The 21,473-nt window shown below is 37.0% G+C and overlaps 1 protein-coding gene across 1 annotated transcript in view; it reads right to left on the bottom strand.

The window, feature by feature from the left end:
• Positions 1–1,618: 1,618 nt before the first annotated feature.
• Positions 1,619–21,473, bottom strand: part of BTAF1 (B-TFIID TATA-box binding protein associated factor 1) — a 94,736-nt gene continuing 74,881 nt past the window's right edge. Inside the window, exons 26-38 of the mRNA XM_082673708.1 lie at positions 17,089–17,241; positions 16,739–16,860; positions 16,482–16,649; positions 14,470–14,547; positions 14,209–14,338; positions 11,907–12,048; positions 11,627–11,757; positions 9,646–9,771; positions 8,043–8,195; positions 6,018–6,229; positions 4,601–4,760; positions 4,044–4,214; positions 1,619–2,537 (exon numbers count right to left, since the gene is read on the bottom strand). Coding sequence (XP_082529834.1) covers positions 2,394–2,537; positions 4,044–4,214; positions 4,601–4,760; positions 6,018–6,229; positions 8,043–8,195; positions 9,646–9,771; positions 11,627–11,757; positions 11,907–12,048; positions 14,209–14,338; positions 14,470–14,547; positions 16,482–16,649; positions 16,739–16,860; positions 17,089–17,241 — 1,890 coding nt within the window. The 3' untranslated portion in view covers positions 1,619–2,393. The remainder of the gene's footprint in view (positions 2,538–4,043; positions 4,215–4,600; positions 4,761–6,017; positions 6,230–8,042; positions 8,196–9,645; positions 9,772–11,626; positions 11,758–11,906; positions 12,049–14,208; positions 14,339–14,469; positions 14,548–16,481; positions 16,650–16,738; positions 16,861–17,088; positions 17,242–21,473) is intronic.

Raw genomic sequence — 21,473 nt, 5'->3', positions numbered from 1 at the left:
CTGCTAGGGTCCCAGAGTTGATATGTTATTTTCTTAATTTGTGGTTCTTATAGCTATACATTTAAAATAACCCAACCTTACTTACCTTTGGTACAGGTATTCTGGGATTCTGATTTCTCACAGATGACTTTGTGATTCTGGGCTCGTGGACAGTTCTACTAGTCCTGTTTCAATACGTGAACTCTTTGTGGCTTTATGGAGAGGATTAAGTTATAGCTCCACTTTCTCCTGTAAGCCTGAAACCATGGCTGCTGTCCCTACACAGATAGTAGGATATCAGCCCCTATATTCTTCAACAGAACTTCACTGGTTTAAGGGAACTTACTAGAGACCGGTGGGAACCCTTTCTTTAAGCAGGAGGTAGTTTTTGATGTCTGACACTGATTTGTGTGACTAGCAAATATTTTGTTTATTGACACAACTCAAGTTTTTGCTTCGTAGATTCACACTGAGTACTCTGACACTTGATAACAGATGTTCCTGCAATCAATTTCACTTAGAGTCCACTGATGCCAGCATGTGTTCTGGGAAATTAGGAGGTCTACCTTTAATCGGGAGGTATACGATTGTACTGGGATTAAATATTTGGAACAGATACGTGATGCAACGCTGTTACTTTTCTGTAATTTCTATTATGCTCTTATAGTCCCCCCACTTTTGCCTCTGAGTGGTCACATTCTCAGACAGCTTCTCTGTGCTATGTACAGTGGATATTCTATATAAAGTCAAGAATTTCCTTTTTGTCTTCCACCAAATTTGACTATAAGTCCTAAATAATGAAAAAATAACCATTTAATTAGTAAGAAAAAAGATCTTGAGCATTTTTTGACCATATCTAAACTAATAATCTTTTGCTTTTTCTAGTGATCACTTCCTACAAATAACACACAGTTGCACATATTTTTACAGTTAAATCTTTTTTTATTCTCTTGTGGAATGCTATGTTTAATGTTACAGTATGGTTGTCAAAGCTACTGAAATGTGACACATATCCATGTCTAAATGCTGCAGAACAGTATAACTTTATTTTAACAAAAAGTTATTTTACAGCTGAGGTCTGATGGTTTTGAAACCAATGCCTATGTGTGTGTATGGCCAGCCACAAACCTGGGGGATGTTTATTTCCTGTACATGTATATACAAATATATCCCATACATATATATGCACACAGGCATGTATTAATTTATGTGTGAAATATATAAAATTATATACATACACATACATGCATATCTATATACATATACCCACCCTCACTATTGAGCTCACTTTTCTAACACTAATCAGCTTCATGCCCAATTACTGCTGCCCAGTATAACTACATGATTTTAGTGCCAATACCAAGCACCCTTTCGGATGCAGGATAGGTACATCTGTGCATATAGATATGTGTATTTATGTATGTTTGTGTGTATAAAGGAATCATTTCTCCCTTTTATGCTACAGTCATGCATTACTACGATAAACAGTCTTTTCACCATAGGTTTTGAAATTCTAAACAGTGTAAAATCTACTTCTGGAAAACTGTATAGGTTCATAGTTACAAAAAATATATATTTTATATATATATATATATGTGTGTGTGTATATATATATATATATATATATATATATATATATATATATATATATATATATATATATATATATATACGATTGCAACCTATTGAGTAGATATGTCCTCAGAATCTGGCTATATCCTAGCCCTTAGATAAATTAAAAGAACACCCTCTTAATAGGATGTTATGATAGCCTTAAATAGAACATTACCTGTATTTAGAATAGTTGATGTTTTAAAAGTTAACAAAATGATGTTAAAGATTTGAACAACACTATGCCTTTGCATTAAATATATAAAGGTTTCCACCAAAGGTTTGGTTCAATTAATTGTCTAAGATTTTCATGTTCCAAGAGTGACCAGTATTGTAGTCATTATTCTTAAAATTATGGCTCATTAAAGGCTTTTATACAAAAAAAAGCCCTAGTTTTAATCATTTATAAAAACAAGTTCTCTTTAAAAGGAAAAATGTACATGAACACTAACGTACTCATGGATATTATCCTGTACAAAGTGACTACTATGTAAAGATAGGAGGCTTGTTCCCAGTAAGAACACCTCATGGTAGCACATGTAAACCTGGTTTGGTTCCTCTGCTCTGCAGCTATTCAGCATGTAAAATTTAAACCATTTCACATTAACATTTAAATTTAATACAGTGCAAATGTTTGAGAATAACTTGTTCCCCCCAGTGAAACAAGAACCAGCGTTATGCTGAATATTCTTCAGATCTATTTACACATTGAGCTAAAAAGTTCACCATAAACTTTGAAATTTGCTGAATATCAGCAGAAATGTTACTGAACTAGCAGCAATTGCATTTACAATATCTGATAGTTATTTGAGAGAATGCATGAAATTTTCCAGGCTGTACTCTGAATCGTATTGCTCTTGATCCCACAGATCGCTCAGGTTTTCAAGAACTGATTTCATACTTGCTTTTCCAGAAGTAGAGGTGTCAGCTTTTTCTGCTTTGCCATCCTTAAGAAAAATTGGCAGAAAGGTAAAATGAAAGATTAATTTCAGAAATTTTATTTTCCTTTAAAATATCATAGTTGTTTCTAACATTGCACTTTTTCAACAGAGTTAAATACTTCAAAATATGGGGAAGTTCGTGAACTCATAAAATAGCCTATTTTCCCACAGCCCTAATAATTTATCATTTTACGCTTTTTATTTGAGAAGAATTTTAAGAACATTGCAAAGAATTCACTGTTAACTGTGTCATTTGGCTTTGTCATTCTTCTCCCCTTGTGTGTGTTTATGTGTGTGTGTGTATATATATATATATATATATACACACACACCTGTGTATATGTTAGTATTAGATATATAAATTATCAGCCTTTCCCAAAACCATTTGAGAGTAGGTTGTGGATAGTATGCCCCTTTATCCCAAGAACAAGGACATTCTCTTACATAACCCAAGTACAAAGATCAAATTAAGGAAATTTAATATTGGTATATTAACATGATCTCATATGTAGGCCATATTCAAATTTTGCCAATAAGATCCTTTATGGCAGTCGTTCTTGCTTCCTTGGAACACCCCTTGAGCCCAGTTTCTGCTCACTGAAAGTCACCCATAAGAATATTCTTTCAAATGGAATAAAATACATTTGAAGCAAGCCATGTTTCTTTGAGCCTTTTTTTCTGGGTTACACAGATCCTGTTCTTTCAATCTCCCTTATGTGACATGATTGAAGAACTTTTCTCCATTCTGGCCATCTTTTGGGGATTCACTGATTTGTTACTGTTTTTGTTTAAAATGCAGCACCCAGAACCAGACAGTATTCTAAATGTGGCTTAACACACACAGAGTGGAGTGGAACTACTTTCTCTCACATTTGGACACTATAATTCTGTTACTACAGCTAGTTTAATTGCATTATATAAGGCCATTTCTCACCCTAATTTATACTGAGTGTACAGCTGATTTTCTGAACCTACACAGGACTTTAAATCCAACCCTATTAGTTTTACATTATTAGACCAACCAATATTTCCAGCTGGTGCACCCTTTGATAATGGATTGTTATCTGATATATATTAGTTCCATCATCCACATTAACAACAACAGCTACTATTTATTATTTTCATAACTCTAGTAATATAGGCATTGTTATTCTGCCAAGGCTGAAGATGGTCAGAGAAGTTAATTTGCCTAAGGTCGCCAGTTAATAGGAGGCAGGGCAAGAAACACAGACCCAGGTCTAGCTGATTCCAGAAACAGCTGTCCTTTAGCAGGTAGGGACTAAGGAAAGAAAACCTGGGGAAGACACTGGAGACATCAATCAGAAAGTCAGACCTTCAAACATGCCCTAGTATCCTGGAGAGTTTTATCTGGACATCAAAAATTCCCTCAAAGGGTTGTCTAGGTGATACTAAAGTGAATGACTTTTGCTGCTCCTTTTAATACTTTTACCAAGCAGTCCCAGGAAGTCTGTGAATACATTAAAGATACAACAAATTGTATAAGTTCTTTACCTTATCAAGAGTAAACAGATCAAGGAGTTGATCTGTCCCCATACTCTGCAAACTAGAATTCTCTTGGCTAATAACAGTATTTGCTATGTTCATCTTGAATTTCTGCAAACCCATTATTTTCTCTTCCAACGTTCCTCTGGTTATCAATCGGTACACATTAACCACACGTTTCTGAATGAGAAAAAGAAGTTAAGCAACTGTAGCATGAATAAATGGGTAAGTAAGTTTTGAGATTTACCAAGTCAGAGGGCTTGCATACTTGTACTAAGTACTTAACTACCATTGAATTAGGATTGTGTTTTCTTTATCTGTGCCCATGACCTTAAAATGTTTGTAGACGATCACAGAATATTAGGAATGGACAGTTTCCCAGGTTTTCTTAGCCCAGGCACCTCATTTAGCACATGAGGAAATGGTGCCACAAAATTAAGTGACTTGCCTAACGTCACAACCCTTACTAACGTAAGAGCAGGAACTTAAACCAAGGCTTCCTGTCTTTTGGGGGGAGTTATTTTTCCCAGTGCACAAGTTAACACTTGTGAGTGCTGACTTTTTACCTGCCCAATGCGATGGGCCCGGTCCATGGCTTGTAGATCACGCATGGGATTCCAGTCATGCTCCACAAATACCACTGTGTCAGCGCCTGTTAAGTTAAGCCCCAGGCCACCAACGTGAGTTGTAAGTAAGAGAACGTCTATGGATGGATCATTGTTAAACCTAAAAACATAGATATTAAAAAATAAAATTAGTACATTTCTTCCTAAAGTTCAAGTAACAGAAACTGAACTGTTTAATAAAAATTAAAGAGCACAAATGAGAACACTGCTTTATAATCCACGACATAGACATTTCTGTGACCACCTGAGTTCAGACTATCTTCTTTTAATATACATAACATCTTTAGTAGTAGAAAGAAGGTATTCTAGAACATGTCAGAAATTTCATACCTAGCAATTAAGTCCAATTGCAAAATGGATACAAAAATGGAACACTAATTATAATTAAGACAAAACCCAACTATGAACATTTAACATATGGAGACAGAAGAGTGTAGAGAAAGGTTAGATCAGTCAGGGAAGGTAGAAGATTAGCGTGCTGAGGGTTGCTAAAATTGTACTAGTCCTAGAAGATATTGACAAAGGACATCTGGTAGCTTCTAGGAAAAAGAAAAACTAACATTACTAAGCTACCATTTATTACTCACTCTGAGTCAGGCAATGGGCTTTGTACTTTATGTGCTTTATGTTATTTCTTACAATAGCTCTATAAGATATTGTTATTGTTATTTGAGAGACTCTCAGGCTGTGTGGATAATAAACAGGCCCAAGAGAACACTGCCTCAATGGTAGAGTCAGAGTCAAACCTGGGTTCAAAGTCCCTTCGTGGGTCTCTGTTTTGTGCCTAAAAATCTCTTAGGGATGCTCGTTAAAAATGCTCACTCTTGAAGTCAGCAGGCCTGGGACAGAACCTAGGAATATGCATTTTAAAAAATGAACCCCTGCGATTTCCAAAGCAGAGGGAGCAGACCACACGTAAGAAACACTGTACTCAGTGATTCTGCTTCCAAGCTAGGCCAGCTTCCAACTTGTTTTCAGCAGAGACAGAGGGATCAGGATAAAGAGCTTAGTTAAGCCACTTGTTTGCTTCCTCCTGCCCCAACTCCCATAAACAGATGAGGGGAAAGTAGTTATCTCTATTTTTTGTTGATGCCTTAAATTTCTTTCATGCCCTTAGGAGTGCTTTCCTAATACAGTCACATTTTTTTCCCCCTAACTAAACAAACTATTCAATTATATTTCTGCAGTTCTGTATTTTAAAAAGGTAAAGATTTAGTTGGGTTGAATTATACAAAAAAAAAACACCACATTTGCAAATATCTAGCCAAAGAAGATACTTCATGAGGCAAACTTCTATGTAAGTAATAATAATAAATTGACTATAACTTGATTTGTAAGATTTTTAGAAGCCACTTACCGTGAAACAATGGAATGCCTCTGACCAGGAGGTATGCTACCATCTAATCTCAAGTAAGTGACAGAGGGTAAGTGAGGTTTGAGAAGATCATGCTCTACTATATCAAGCATGCTTTTAAGCTGACAGAAGATCAGTATCCTGTGCTGGGCTACAACAGACTCTGTGCCACTCTCGGAAGTGCTGCCATTTCCCAAACCACAGTCCAACAGCAACTTGAAAAAAGAATCACTTGTTACACAGATGTCCAATAAAAGTAGGCAGTCAATCTCACCAAAATAAATATTTCTCTTTGTGGTGAGAAAAGGTTAACTTACCTGTGACCTGAAAAGCAGATTAGCATTTGGGGCTCTCATTTATAACATTTTCTACACTAGCCCATGTGAAATCTAAAATCTTCATCCGTTATTTATTCTCAATAAAATTTAAGCCAGAATAACTACAAAAAGCTAAAACAATAAAGTCCAGGTTTTACAATAAGATCTTAATTTTTAAGGCTAGAAAAACTAAATGGTATTAACATTTACATTAACTTGAAATTGGTTCCTTTAATTTAACCTTTCCAAATTCCAGAATTTTTTAAAAGCTATACCAAGAGTGACATGAGCAAATGGCAGAGCAAGCAGTTCCTAGAAAAATTAATTCCAGTGATCCACACTGACACATATAATCAAGCTGTTCAAAGACAAAGACAAAAAGCGAAATCTTGACGACAGCAAGAGAAAAGTGACCACCCCACCACCACCACACGACCTGTGGGATCTTTGTCTCCCGACCAGGGATCAAACCCGGGCCCCGGCAGTGAAAGCGCCAAGTCCTAACCACTGGACTGCCAGGGAATTCCCAAAAGTGACTTCATGTAAAAGGGATTCTCCATGAGATGAACACCTCTTTTCTCATCAGACACCATGGAGGACATGACCAAGAAAGTTAAAAGACAATCTACAGAATGGGAGAAAGTATTTGCAAATCATGTATCTGATAAAGGCTTAATATCTAGAATATAAACTCCTAAAACTCAACCAAAAGACAACCCAATGAAAAAACAGTCAAAGGACTTAAACAGGCATTTCTCCAAAGAAGATATACAAATGTCCCAATAAGCACATGAAAAACAACATCATTAGTCAATAGGAATAGCAAATCAAATCAACAATGTGATACCATTTCATACCTATTGTGATGGCTATACTTAAAAAAAAGGAAAATAAGTGTTGGTGAGGATGTAGGGAAATCAGAACCCTGGCACATAGCTTGGGAATGTAAATGTTGCAGCCACTGTGGAAAGCAGTTTGGCAGTTCCTGAAAAAGTTAAACATAGAATTGCTATATAATCCAGCAATTCCACTCTTAGGTCTAGTATCTAAAAGAACTAAAAAGAGGGACTCAAACAAGCCAATGTTCATTGCAGCATTATTCACAATAGCCAGAAGGTGGAAACAACCCAAGTGTCATCAACACATGACTGGATAAACAAAATGTACTGGTGGTGGTAATAACAACAACAACAAAGGACTATTATCCAGCCATAAAAATGAATGAAGTGCTGATATGTGCTCTAACATGAATGAACCTTGAAAATAAGTGAAATAAGCTGGCCACAAAAGAACAACAATATGGTGCCACGTACATGAAATATTTAGAACAGGCAAATGCATACAGACAGAAAGTAGATTCGAGGTTCCCTGGGGTTACAGAAAGGGGAGTGGGAAGTTATTGCTTAACAGGTACAGAGTTTCTATTTGGTTGATGGAAAAATTTTGGAAATAAATAGTGGTAATGGTTACATAACACTGTGAATGTTATTAATGCCATAGAATTCTACACTTAAAAATGGTTAAAACGGCATATACTATGTTATATATTTTACCACAATTTTTTAAAAAGCTGTATCAAAAATTTAACAAACCAAATTTTAAAATAAAAGAAATAGTAAACACCTCAGTAATCTTTTGGAAAAGCAAATTTACCTACTGTTACAGACCAAGAATGTACAACACACATCTAACACTTAGAAGACCTACTTACTTGTTTCAAAGCCGAGAGTTTAGGGGCATGTTGAATATCATGGAGAGAAGAATTCTGAACCGCAAGTTTCTCAGTAGTACTCTTGAACTCTGGGTGTTGAGGTGTTAAGACTAATGCTGGATGGTTGCACAGTTTACGCAGGTACTGTAATGCCTTTAAGAAAGGGGAAGAAAGTATACACAAGTCTCCTTCACATGCCACAAATGTTCATGTCAGTATCTTTCCTATGCTAGTCCATCTATCTAAAATGCCTTTCTTCTCCTTCTCACTACTCCTCTGCTCATTCTTCAAGAAACAGTTCAAGTACCTCATCTGTGATGTCTTCATCTGTGTTTCTTACACGACTTGTATTTATTTTTGTGACAGCATTTATAACTTGTATAAATTGTACTGTTTATGTCTGTCTCCCCCACTAGACAATGAGCTTCTCGTGAAAGAATGTCTTATTTATTAGCTTCTAGCTAACTCTTTCCCACTCAAAGTGCCTGATAATGCTGATAGATGATTCTAGAACTAGACATCATTTTCTAAAGAAAGGTTTCTCAAACTTCAGTGGGTATAAAAACTTCTTGAGGACCTTATAAATCTGTAAATCTCTCCCCTCTACACAGTATTTTGATTCAACAGGTCTGGTGGTGGGAAAGGTAAGGTGGAACTAGGTGGTTGTGTTTCAAGTGGTTGTGTTTGAGAATCAGAACCCCCTCAGGTCTTTTTTTTTTCTTTCTCTGATTCAGCCATACCCTTTGTCTTTTGTCATTTACTTGGCTTATAGTTTGGGTCTCAACTGTATCCGTAAGCACTATGACAGAAACTGTGGGAGAGGTATAAGCCTTCAAAATCACCTTTCCCCATTTCTATCTTTAAAACTGCTACAAGTATTTAATTTATTGGTGACAAGGGGGTTTGGAAAGTATTCTACAGTGGAATATTTCAAAAGGGAAAGAAAAAAAGTGAGTTGATACTCTTTTTTCTCAAGCACATTCATCACGTGTCTCAGGACTTCTGTGCTTTATGTATCCTCTGCCTGGAATCACTCCCCCCCCACACACATATCTGCATGCCTCAATCTTCCTTCAGATCTTCGCTCAAATGTCACCTTCTCAGTGACATCCCTGATCACTCTATTGAAAACCACAACCTACCGTGACTCCTATACTGTATAACCCCATACTTGCCTTTATTTTCTTTTACATGATATATATATTTTACTTACTTAATCAATTTTCACCTCTACAAGGGAAGGGGTCTGTTTTGTCCACTGCTTTAATTAACCCCTGAGGTTATAGAAAAATTACTGCCTTGTGGTAGATGTTCAAATATTTTTTGAATAGAAAATAAAAGTTTCTCTATTTTAAAACCCTTCTTTTAATGTAATATACAAACATATATTGTGGGTTTTACTTTAATTTTAATATTAAATTACTTATTAATTACTAATTATGAATATGAAAATAAATTAAATTGGTACTTTTACCTATCTTCAAGAATGTATACACAATACTGAAAAAAACCAAATAAATCCGTATTTCAGTGTTCCATGTAAAAACTGCTGCACTGAAGAACATTGTTCAACAACATTTAAAAAGTGGACTGTAATATATACCTGGAATACATGGCCTGTAGCTTTAAGCTTTGGTTTTTCAGTTTCTTCAGAAAGTGCAGCTGAAGAAACTGTTTCATCAACATCACACTTGGCACGAGACTTAGCAAAATCCTCATAGAGCTGAACCTGTAAAATTCCCCCCATGAAAGCAATAAGTATAATTATTTTCAATTGTTCAAAACATAACTAGCGGGCTTCCCTGGTGGCGCAGTGGTTGACGGTCCACCTGCCGATGCAGGGGACACGGGTTCGTGCCCCGGTCCAGGAGGATCCCACGTGCCGCGGAGCGGCTGGGCCCATCCGTGAGCCATGGCCGCTGAGCCTGCGCATCCGGAGCCTGTGCTCCGCAGCGGGAGAGGCCACAATGGTGAGGCCCGCGTACCGCAAAAAAAAAACCAAAAATACCCCACATAACTAGCAAAGGCCAATAAAAGCAGTAATTTAAATCAGCCCTCATCAAAGAAAATAAATTATGATACCTATATTTCACTACTTGATTACAGATGATCCACTGCATCTTGGTAAATTCCTTTTAAATTACATTTAGAAAACAAGTTTAACACATTGTTTGGCTGCTAAAATATTTAAAAAAATAGTCAAATAGTCCTAGACCCAATTTTTCCACTCTGTTCAAGAAGAGAAATACATTACCAATAAAAGAGAACTTTAACCTTTACAAGTAAATGAGGAAATCTTCCTTAAGTGAAGTTATGTGGTCAAGACCCTAATAGGTATATTTCAGAAGACCAAGTTTAAAAAAGGATACTAACTGCAGAACCCATACCAAGTTCAAAGTATTATCTTGAAGTCTGGGTTCCTGCCTTGTATATGCTAAAACAATGTGAAAGGGAAGAGAATCTAGAGTGCTAGAGAACAGAAGTCAGAGAATAAAAACCTGCAGATGCAAAACGAACCCAAATGTCACTTCCCTCCCCAGCCCCCTTCCTCCAGACTGCTTAAGCGTGTTTCATGAGGTGTTATAGTGCCACCCCCAGTATATCATCTCAGGTTTCTTCACATGGCACCTTCTCTTCATTATACTTAACTTTAAAAAGTCTTGATTTCCTTACCTCTAAAAATTTTTCCTTCAAGAAATATTAATCCAATTTTTACAAATGAGGGATGGAGGCTCAGAGAGATGAGGTAGATAATATAAATGATCACAGAGCTCTTAGCATCTAAATTAGTGTCCTGTCCACTAAACTCAGGTTGTATAGATAAATACTAAAAGGTTAAATTGTCTATACACTGGAGGGAAAGAAGCAGTTTTCCAGGTATGTCTGTATATCTTTTTTTCATTTGACCATACTAAATCAACTCTAATACTGACAGACTGATGCTCACTAACCTAGAACACAAAGTAAACGTTCAAACAGAAAATTCTGCTTATAGGCCATATCTTACTAAGACAAGAGACAGTTTCCCCTTACAAAAATACTGCACAAGGAAAGGCATACAATAAATTCCTTTGATAATGGTCTCTATGTACAAAATCAGAACTGTGCAGAAGCCAATACTTATTTTGGAAATTTACTGGCAATACTTTAAAAGGGACAAGGTCCCACTTCCCAACTCAGCCCTGATGTATACACCTATAATGCTGCTGCAAGGATATGACATTATAGGCAGACTTCTTGCCCTTATAAAACACTGGCTTACTTCTGTATCATTTTAGCCTTCCAACTTTTTCAATTAACTAGACATATATAACAAAGCAATTATGATACTGGATTTTGTTTTAATGCTATATTCAAAATGCACATACCCAAATGTGTACTTACATATCCAAACAGATTCATTTAGGTTTTATCTACACCTGTTTGAAACTGAGTATTCCTGAAGTCTAAGGAAGTAGAAGCTAGATTAGAGTGACAAACCAAAGGCTAAATCCCCTTTATTCAATACTTTTGTGGCTTGTTCAAAACATTCCCCTAATAAACATACCACCACCAACCACAATTGCGATCACCAGATTCCTAACCTGGAGAGTACTAAGAGTACAGTAATAGTCTTGAATAATTTTGGGTGGTAGATCCTGCAAAACATCTTCTTTCATTCTTCTCAAAAGAAATGGCAGGACTTGGCGGTGCAGTGCATCCATCGCGAGAACACCTATTAATAATAAGAGAGTTAACTTAATTCTATTTATTATTATTATTATTATTAATTTCTCTTAATAATAAGATTAAATGGCTTCCCAAAAGTTAGATATAAATTATATTCACTTGCACAGAGTATATAACTGTATCTCTTTTTCATACCTGCTTCTTGTTCACGACTGGAGCTTCGAGCATCCCTACTTGCTAATATAGGTTTACCATATCGTGCAGCAAACTGGCGTTCAGTCCCCAAAAATCCTGGCATGAGGAAATCAAATAATGACCACAGCTCCAAAACGTTGTTCTGAATATAAGAAAGGAACACCATTATCTTGTGTACTAGGATTATTTCCTTATACTTAAAAATGGAACATTAATGAAAGCCCACTGTGATGACATAGATTATCACCACATTTTTGGGTATAAGTCTATATATACACATATTTTAAAGATTTTTTTGATGTGGACCACTTTTAAAGTCTTTATTGAATTTGTTACAATATTGCTTCTGTTTTCTGTTTTGGTTTTTTGGCCATGAGGCATGTGGGATCTTAGCTCCCCGACCAGGGATCAAACTCGCACCCCCTGCAAAGGCAAAGTCTTAACCACTGGACCGCCAGGGAAGTCTCTATAAGTCTATATTTTAACGTGTAAAATTTGGAGAAAATACTCTATCCTATTTGGAGGAAACTTTCAAGTCTCTTCCACCAGAATAAGCCTTGGTCCATGGTATTTAAATCCTACTGGTAGGTTCCATCAAGTAGTAAATAGAAGAGGAGAAAGATGAATACATGTCTGATTCTTTCAACTTTGAGACTCAGATTAGCAGCAAGATTTAAGAAATTTGGCCAATACCACCATTTCTTCAACACAGGAAAACCTAGAAGAGTTTGGTTATAGGTCAAGTCTACCCAGTATTTATGGGGCATGAGGAACAGGCACAGGTTCTTTCCAATTCTGTTGGAGTTTCATGAAAAAAGAAAAAAAGAAATCAACACTTTTTCATTTTAGATGCTTTCCCAGTATGTGTGGATCCTAAGGTACCATCCCATCTGTTTACCCCTTCCAGAAGGCCTCCTCACCAGGCTCAAGCAGTGGCTCACCATGCTGGGCTGCCATTCTATACTGAAACCCTTCTAATCCCACCTAGGCTCTGCCCCATGACTCATGGGCTACCATGGCTGTTTGGTGCAGAAACCCACCCACCTTACAGCTTCAGAGCTAAACTGTTGAGGTGTGGAAGGGGAAAAGAGAGCCTTTAAGCAAACAAATACTTCTTTTGTTGTGAAAGCTATAATCAATTTTAAAATACTGTGAAATTTCCATATAAGCAAAACAAATCTTGATATATCAAACCTAAAAAGTATGCCGCGGAGCAGCTGGGCCCGTGAGCCATGGCTGCTGGGCCTGCGCGTCCGGAGCCTGTGCTCTACAATGGGAGAGGCTGCAGCAGTGAGAGAGGCCCGTGTACCACACACACACACAAAAACAAACCTAAAGAGTGATTTTTTCCTCTTATTTATTTATCTATCTATTTATCTATCTATTTATTTAGGCTGTGTCATGTGGCATGCAGGATCCTAGTTCCCAACCAGGGATCAAACCCATGCCCCCTGCACTGGGAGGGCAGAGTCTTAACCACTAGACAACCAGGAAAGTCCCTTTTTCCCTTTTAAATGTACTTTTTCTTACTTCCATTAAATTTTCATATGTTTGTAATTACGTTCTCTCTTGTGGTTATTAAAATCTGAAGTGTTTACTTAATAGACAAAACCATAATACTTTAGTAGTCAGTCCATCACCAAAAATAAATTTAAAAGAAAAGTAACAAATACATAAAGAACCATCATTTTTTTAAGAGTCAGAAGCAATCTTAGAGGTCACTTGGTGTCTACCCTCCTACCAACTGGAGAATGATGGAGGGTATCTTCCCATCAGACTTGGCTATCCAAGCTAGATGTGAACATTTGCAACCAATTCCTCTGGAAGATAAGAGAATCTCTCAAAAATATCTAAAGGCATCTACATACTCAGCCATCTCCTTCCTTTTCTAAGATAAACTGTTACAATCTCTTTCCTTCAATTGCTTCCTAATCTCAGGTATTCATACCTCTCCTATATGATGAGTCACCTCTGAATCATCTCTAGCTTTTCAATGTTAAATCAGATTGTATTATACTGCAGAAGGAAGATGACCAATGTGGAAGACTTATGTCTTATGTTATAAGACTTATAAGACTTATGTTTACATAGCCTAAAATTACATTTTAAATATGAGATTTAAAACCTAGTTTGCTCACATACTGCTACATACCAAATGAACCATTATAAAAGCAAGATAATTATTGGAAATTATCATTCCTATAAACTAAAAAAACCTCTTTAATTCACTGTCAAATGCCAAGCCTTCTCGCCACATGGCAAATACTAAAAAAAAAAAAAAAAAAAAAAGGTAAATAATTACCTGGATTGGTGTTCCAGAAAGAATAATCCTATAATTAGCAGTCAGTTGTTTTACTGCTTTTGACAATTTTGTTTTTCCATTTTTGATGACATGGCCTTCATCAAGAATACAGTAGTTAAATTTAATATTTCTGAAGAAAAACAAAAAACGTTAGCATCTTTTACTATATGTCAGGAACAATATGAAGTCTTTGAGGCAGGAAAATACTAAGTCTCTCTGAATTTGATACTAAGTCTTTCTTTAAGAAAGTTTAATTCTTACCTAAAGAAATCTATGTCGTTTCTCACAACATCATATGAAGCCACTATCAGATTGTGCCTTTTCACCTGATGCTGTAACCTGTATTTAAAAATACATAAGATTACAAAATGGGGAATCTGCAAAGTTTATAATATGCTTTCAAGGGGAAAACCACAGATGCCATTGTATAAAGTTCTTTCAATCTACCTACTAAGCCCAATATTCCCTTCTGCTTACTCTACATCCATGACCCTGATACCTGAAGGCCATTCTTCTTATGACTTGGCCTTGTTGCCCTAACTCAGTCTGATTAGAAAAGAGACAGGTACCTGACTCAAAATGTGGAGGTCATTTTAACTTTATTTGCCAACACCTCTTCCTTGGAGGCACTCACTATTCCTTCACCATTCCATGTTGTGCTGGGGGGTAGAGGGGGAGCTATCAATCACACATCCTCATAGTCACCAAAGAGATGAAGCATTTTAATCAGGTCAAGCCATTCACAATATTTTATCCCCTGACCACAAAGACTGGTTTGGGGGCATGACCCAGTCAAGGCCAGTCAGTCATCTCAAGTACTGATATATTCATGATGGGAGAGAAAAGATTTCTGTTTATTATTGTTGCCAAGCTAGGAGAATGCCCATGGTCATCTTACCTACCAACAGTAGACTGAAGTCCAGTAGAGATCAACAGAACAAGTTATACGTGGGGAAGAATAGTAAATTAGATGTACCTGAAGCAAGAATTCACCCCCTGAGATTCTCAATTTAATTAATGAATTTGCCATTTGCTTAAGCTAGTCTGAGCTGAGCTTCTACCACTTGTAAATGGATGAATTCTTTTACAATAAATTCTTTAAGAGTACAAGCTGTTGAGCTGCCTGTGTTCCAATCTTCATTTAATTAGCTGAGTGACCTTCTTCCCAGACCCCATGTCTTAGACTCCTCATCTGCAAACTGGGAATAATAGTACCCATACCTCATAAGGTAATTATGAGAATACACAATTTTACATAAATGTAAATAAAACTGCTTAGAATAATGCCTAGCCAGTAAGTGCTCAATATATGTTAGCTATTATTAACAGAAGGGCAGCAAATCTATGGACTAATCAGCAATCTATGACTATCCAAGCTTTAAAAGATGAACTGAAATCAGGGCTTTCCTCATGGCACAGTGGTTAAGAATCCGCTTGCCAATTCACGAGACACGGGTTTGAGCCCTGGTCCGGGAAGATCCCACATGCCACGGAGCAACTAAGCCCGTGTGCCACAACTACTGAGCCTGCGCTGTAAAACCCGTGAGCCACAACTACTGAGCCCGTGTGCCACAACTACTGAAGCCTGTGCACCTACAGCCCATGTTCTGCAACAAGAGAAGCTACAGCAATGAGAAGCCCACGCACCACACCGAAGAGTAGCCCCTGCTCGCCGCACCTAGAGAAAAGCCCGTGTGCAGCAACGAAGACCCAGTGTAGCCAAAAATAAATAAATTTATTTTAAAAAAAGATGAACTGAAATCAATGATATACCACTCTTCAACATTTGTATTTAGGAACAGAGATGTACTAGTCGATAGAAAGAAGGTAAAACTAATAGAACTCTAGTGTTTCTGTGGTATCAGGGCAACTAGAGCAAGCCACTGTGGACCAAAAAACATTTTTGAGGAGAGAGAAGAAGAAAGAGGGAGCACTTCGGGAAACTGAGTAGAAAATGAGGATACAACAGAAGCACCTAGAAGATACTATGATCAGAAGACTTCCAAGAAAGGCATAGAGAATGGTTTTGGTTCCTGACAGTTTCCTGGCTCCAAAACTTAGAAAGCCCAACTGATTGTTAACAATGGCTAAAGTCCTTGAATTTTGATGAGTCTCACTGATTATATCTTTATTATTCACTCACCTTTCTTAAATAAGTAAGTTCCTATGTCTGACAACCAAAAAAGCTAACTAGAATTCATTTTTAATCGATTTTATTCTTCCAAACTACTTAAAGCAAAAGATAAAACATTTTTTGGTTGTACAGTTCTTACCTTATTCTTTCAGTGGGAGGTCCAGTATAATGCAATGGATTGAGATATTCTCTGGAGCAAAATTTACCTACTTCATCCACCCAATGACCTGTTAATGTTGGCGGACAAACCACCAAGGAAGGAAGTGGCATACATTCTGCCAATTTTGATCTTGCATATTCCTGGGCCCTTTAGACAGCAAAACACAATGAATTAACCAGTTCGTTTAAACTGCTCAGCATCTGAAAGCCTTCTTTTAAAATAACATTTAAAATTACCTGTGACAATGATCTCCTGCTAGAATGCAGATGGACTGTAAAGTTTTTCCTAAACCCATGTCATCACACAGAATTCCATGAAGCTTATACTTATTAAGAAATGCTAACCAGTTCACACCATCCTGAAAGGTTGGGAGAAAAAGAAAAATGATAAATGTGAACAGATCATAACAAATTTTTTCTTGTAAAGAACATGTTTACACAGACCAAAATATCTGTATTTTTACAGGCAATGAGAAATAAATGGGTATAAGACACTAGACAGAAGAACTGAATTACTATATCAATTTTTAAACTCTTTAAGGCACATTTACAAGGAATAGTCACTATTTATAAGTATAAAACTTTACCTGCTGATATTTTCTGAGTTCAGCATTGATTGGTACTGGAATCTTGTAATTTTCTAATTTTTTCCCATCTAACAATTGCTCCAAAAAGTGTCGTTCCTTGGCTTTCAACTGGATTAATTCTTCTGACATATTTGGAGGGTCTGGAATGCCTGCCTAAAATTGTTTTTTAAAGTGTATTAAAACTATTTGCTACTATTTATTAATTTTTCCATCCTCAGATTATGAAATCATTTCACATCTTATCAAAATACAAATGCAGAGATAACACAATATTGTAAACCAACTATACTTCAATTATAAAAAATACCAAAAATAAAACATATATATGTATATATATAAAAATGCAGAGAAAAAAGCAATTCAAAAATAGTATGATTTTAAAGACTGGAAAACAAATATTTAAGAATTTGACAGGTATTAAAAGTGCTATAATGAGACTACTAAATAAACACATTTGAGATATTTTAAAGAACACAGCTACAATTTATTTTTTCCAGTACCATGGCATTACTTGATGAAGAGGCAAATAAAATTGTACAGTTTATTTTAAGTGAAATCCTGTTACTGGAGCTTCTCAATTTTAGTGTTATGATACCCCAGGGTATTGGTTCTCAAAATGTGGTCTGCAGACCTCTCAGGATTTCTAAGACCTTTTCAAAGGATTATTGACGTCAACTATTTCATAACAAAAGAAAGACATTACTTTTTTCACTGTGTTGACATTTGCTCTGATGCACAAAAATAATGGGCAAAACTGCCTGTGCCTCAGAAAGAATCAAGGCAATGTCACCAAGTGTACTGGTACTCACTGCAGTATTCCTCACAGCCATCCACCAGCTTTTTTTTTTGTTTTTACTATATAATTTTTTTTTTGCTGTAGGTTTTTTTTTACATCTTTATTGAAGTATAATTGCTTTACAATGGTGTGTTAGTTTCTGCTTTATAACAAAGTGAATCAGTTATACATATACATATGTTCCCATATCTCTTCCCTCTTACGTCTCCCTCCCTCCCTCCCTCCCTATCCCACCCCTCTAGGTGGTCAACACCAGCTTTTTTTTAAAGTTGGTTTCACTTAAGAATGTCCTTGAGGGCTTCCCTGGTGGCGCAGTGGTTGAGAGTCCGCCTGCCAATGTGGGGGACACGGGTTCGTGCCCCGGTCCGTGGGCACGAGCGGCTGGGCCCGTGAGCCATGGCTGGGCCCGTGAGCGGCTGGGCCCGTGAGCCATGGCCGCTGAGCCTGCGCATCCGGAGCCCATGCTCCACAACGGGAGAGGCCACAACAGTGAGAGGCCCGCGTATCACGAAAAAAAAAAGAAAAAAGAAATGTAAAGTGAAAGTTAAGAAATGTAAAATTCTCAGAAAAGAACTTCAATTAAATTCAATTAAAATATAAGTTCCTTATAATACCAGAAATAGTATCAGGAGTGAGGTGTATACACTGAGTCTTAAGATGATTGCTTGTTATATTTTCAGAAGGTTTTTTTTTTTTTGCTGCGCTGCAGGGCTCGAGGGATCTTAGTTCCCCAACCAGGGATCAAACCTGTGCCCCCTGCAGTGGAAGCGTGGAGTTCTAACCACTGGACCATCAGGGAATTCCCTCAAAAGGTTTTAGAATTAACAACTTTGTCAATTAAGATAGAAACTAACATTTTAACACATCTAATACCATAATGACAACCATCAAAATGAAGCCTTTCTGCACAGTGCTTTTTAAGTAACAAATCTTCAAACATTTATCCTCATGGACCTTTTAATAAATGACAACCAGATATAAGGCCATACAATAGGGACATTTCCTAACAACGATTAGGATTCATAAATACTGTTTAGTGCCAGGAACCCTTCCTTTGAGTATCTTCCTCACCCCAATTCCTATAAAAGCAGCAAGAGTTACTAATAGTGCAAGGAATTAAAGCTTCTATCAAAACCACTGGTTTATATTCCCTGAATCCTTGACTGAAAAGTACATGATTCTTCCTATGAAGATGGGACAGAGCAAATCAAGATAAAGTGAAACAGGAATTAACTTGCATGACATTCTTGTTTCTATTGCTGCATCTTCAAACTCATAGCATCTAATCTGCTATTAATCCTATCCAGTGTGTTTTTATTTGTAATTATATCTTTCAACTCAAGAAGTTCAATTTGGGTTGTTCTTATGTCTTCCATTTTGCTCCTCATCACACTCATGCTTTCCCTCTACCTTCTTGAACATATGGAGCATATTTTAATGTCCTTGTATACTAATTCTATTATCTGGGTCATTTCAGGGTCTGCTTCTATTGACTGACTTTTCTCCTGGTTAACTTTTTTTGGGGGGGCAGGATCTCAGTTCCCTGAGCAGGGATTGAAACCTGGCCATGGCAATGAAAGCCTGGAATCCTAACCACTAGGCCACCAGGGAACTCCCTCTGGCTAATTTTCTGATGGGTGCTAAACGTCCTAAGTTTTACGCTGTTGGGTGCTGAACTTTTGGGGGTTAAACAGTTTTTTCTTTTGGGGATATAGTTAAATTACCTGAAACCAATTTGATCCTTTTCAGGCTTGCTTTTAAGCTTTATTAAGGTGGGTTCAAATCAGTCTTCTGTCAAGGGTTAATTTGGCCCTGCTACTCAGGCAATATACTTCTAAGGACTGTACTCAGTGCCCTATATGGTAGGTCCTCTGACTCAGCTTGGGGGAAATACCTATTCTTGACCCTGTGTGAGCTCTGGGAATTGTTCCACCTACTCCTTTCTGATTTTTCCCCCCAGTCTCAAACATATTCTCATACATATGCCCAGATGAATGAATACTTAGCCTTTGTGTGGACCTCTGGAGCTTCCTCTCTGTGCAGCTACTTCCTCTCAGGTACTCTGCCTTGCAAATTCTACCCATCTTGTCCTCCCTGCACTGTGACTCTGCTAGCCTCTGTTTAGGTTTCACTTCCCTGTCCTATGGTCTGGAAACTCACTCCAGGCAGTAAGCTAGGGCATTTCATTTGTTCCCTTGTTGTTCAATGTCTGAAATCCATTGTTTGATTCATTTTGTCTGGTTTTCTACGTTAAGGTAGGAGGATAAATCTGTTTTATCATGGCTGGAAGCAAAATATGCATCACATCCTTGTAATTTTCACATCTATCAAAGGGAATCTTATCAATCTTTTCTCAATCTCTAAAGTTCAAAATCTCTTTTCTTTGCCAACTTGTTATCAAGTACTGTTATTCTCCCTTAAAAAAAAAGTAGTTTAGACTCTTTATCACCTCACAGTGGATCTGGGCTCTGGGGGCACTTACATTCTAATCCACATTCAAACAGCTATTAAACTGATTTTCCTAAAACACTGCTTTCATCATCTATTCCTTTGCTCAAAGAACACATGATGGTTTCTCATCACTCATTGATTTCAATGCCAAAAAAGACCAAGGGGACAAAGCATAATCAACTTAGTTTACAGATAAGATGATGCAAGGCCCAAAAGTTAAAGGATATGAATAAGACCTAGGAAGCAGAGGATGGAAACAATTCAGGAAATGTCACTTGGGTCTTTTGATACAGTAGTCTAGTATTTTTTTAGTCACGGTGGTTATTTTAACATATTGTGGAAAAAATATTCATGCAGAGAAATATATAAACAAAGGTACAGATCAATAAATTAGAAAACAAACAGCTCTCTAACTACTGCCTGATTAAGAAAACAGCCCTGATTTTTCACAGAACTGGAACAAAAAATTTTGCAATTTGTATGGAAACACAAAAGACCCCGAATAGCCAAAGCAATCTTGAGAACGAAAGAAGGAACTGGAGGAATCAGGCTCCCTGACTTCAGACTATACTACAAAGCAACAGTTATCAAGATGGTATGGTACTGGCACAAAAACAGAAAGATAGATCAATGGATCAGGATAGAAAGCCCAGAGATAAACCCATGCACATATGGACACCTTATCTTTGATAAAGGTGGCAGTAATGTACAGTGGAGAAAGGACAGCCTCTTCAATAAGTGGTGCTGGGAAAACTGGACAGGTACATGTAAAAGTATGAGATTAGATCACTCCCTAACACCATACACAAAAATAAGCTCAAAATGGATTAAAGACCTAAATGTAAGGCCAGAAACTATCAAACTCTTAGAGGAAAACATAGGCAGAACACTCTATGACATAAATCACAGCAAGATCCTTTCTGACCCACCTCCTAGAGTAATGGAAGTAAAAACAAAAATAAACAAATGGGACCTAATGAAACTTCAAAGCTTTTGCACAGCAAAGGAAACCATAAACAAGACCAAAAGACAACCCTCAGAATGGGAGAAAATATTTGCAAATGAAGCAACCGACAAAGGATTCATCTCCAAAATTTACAAGCAGCTCATGCAGCTCAATAACAAGAAAACAAACAAC

The sequence above is a fragment of the Grampus griseus genome (assembly GCF_964374135.1).
Source record: "Grampus griseus genome assembly, chromosome: 16".
Lineage (NCBI taxonomy): Eukaryota > Metazoa > Chordata > Mammalia > Artiodactyla > Delphinidae > Grampus > Grampus griseus.
The sequence above is the reverse complement of the archived record's forward strand: the minus strand, read 5'-3'. Positions and strand labels throughout refer to the sequence as shown.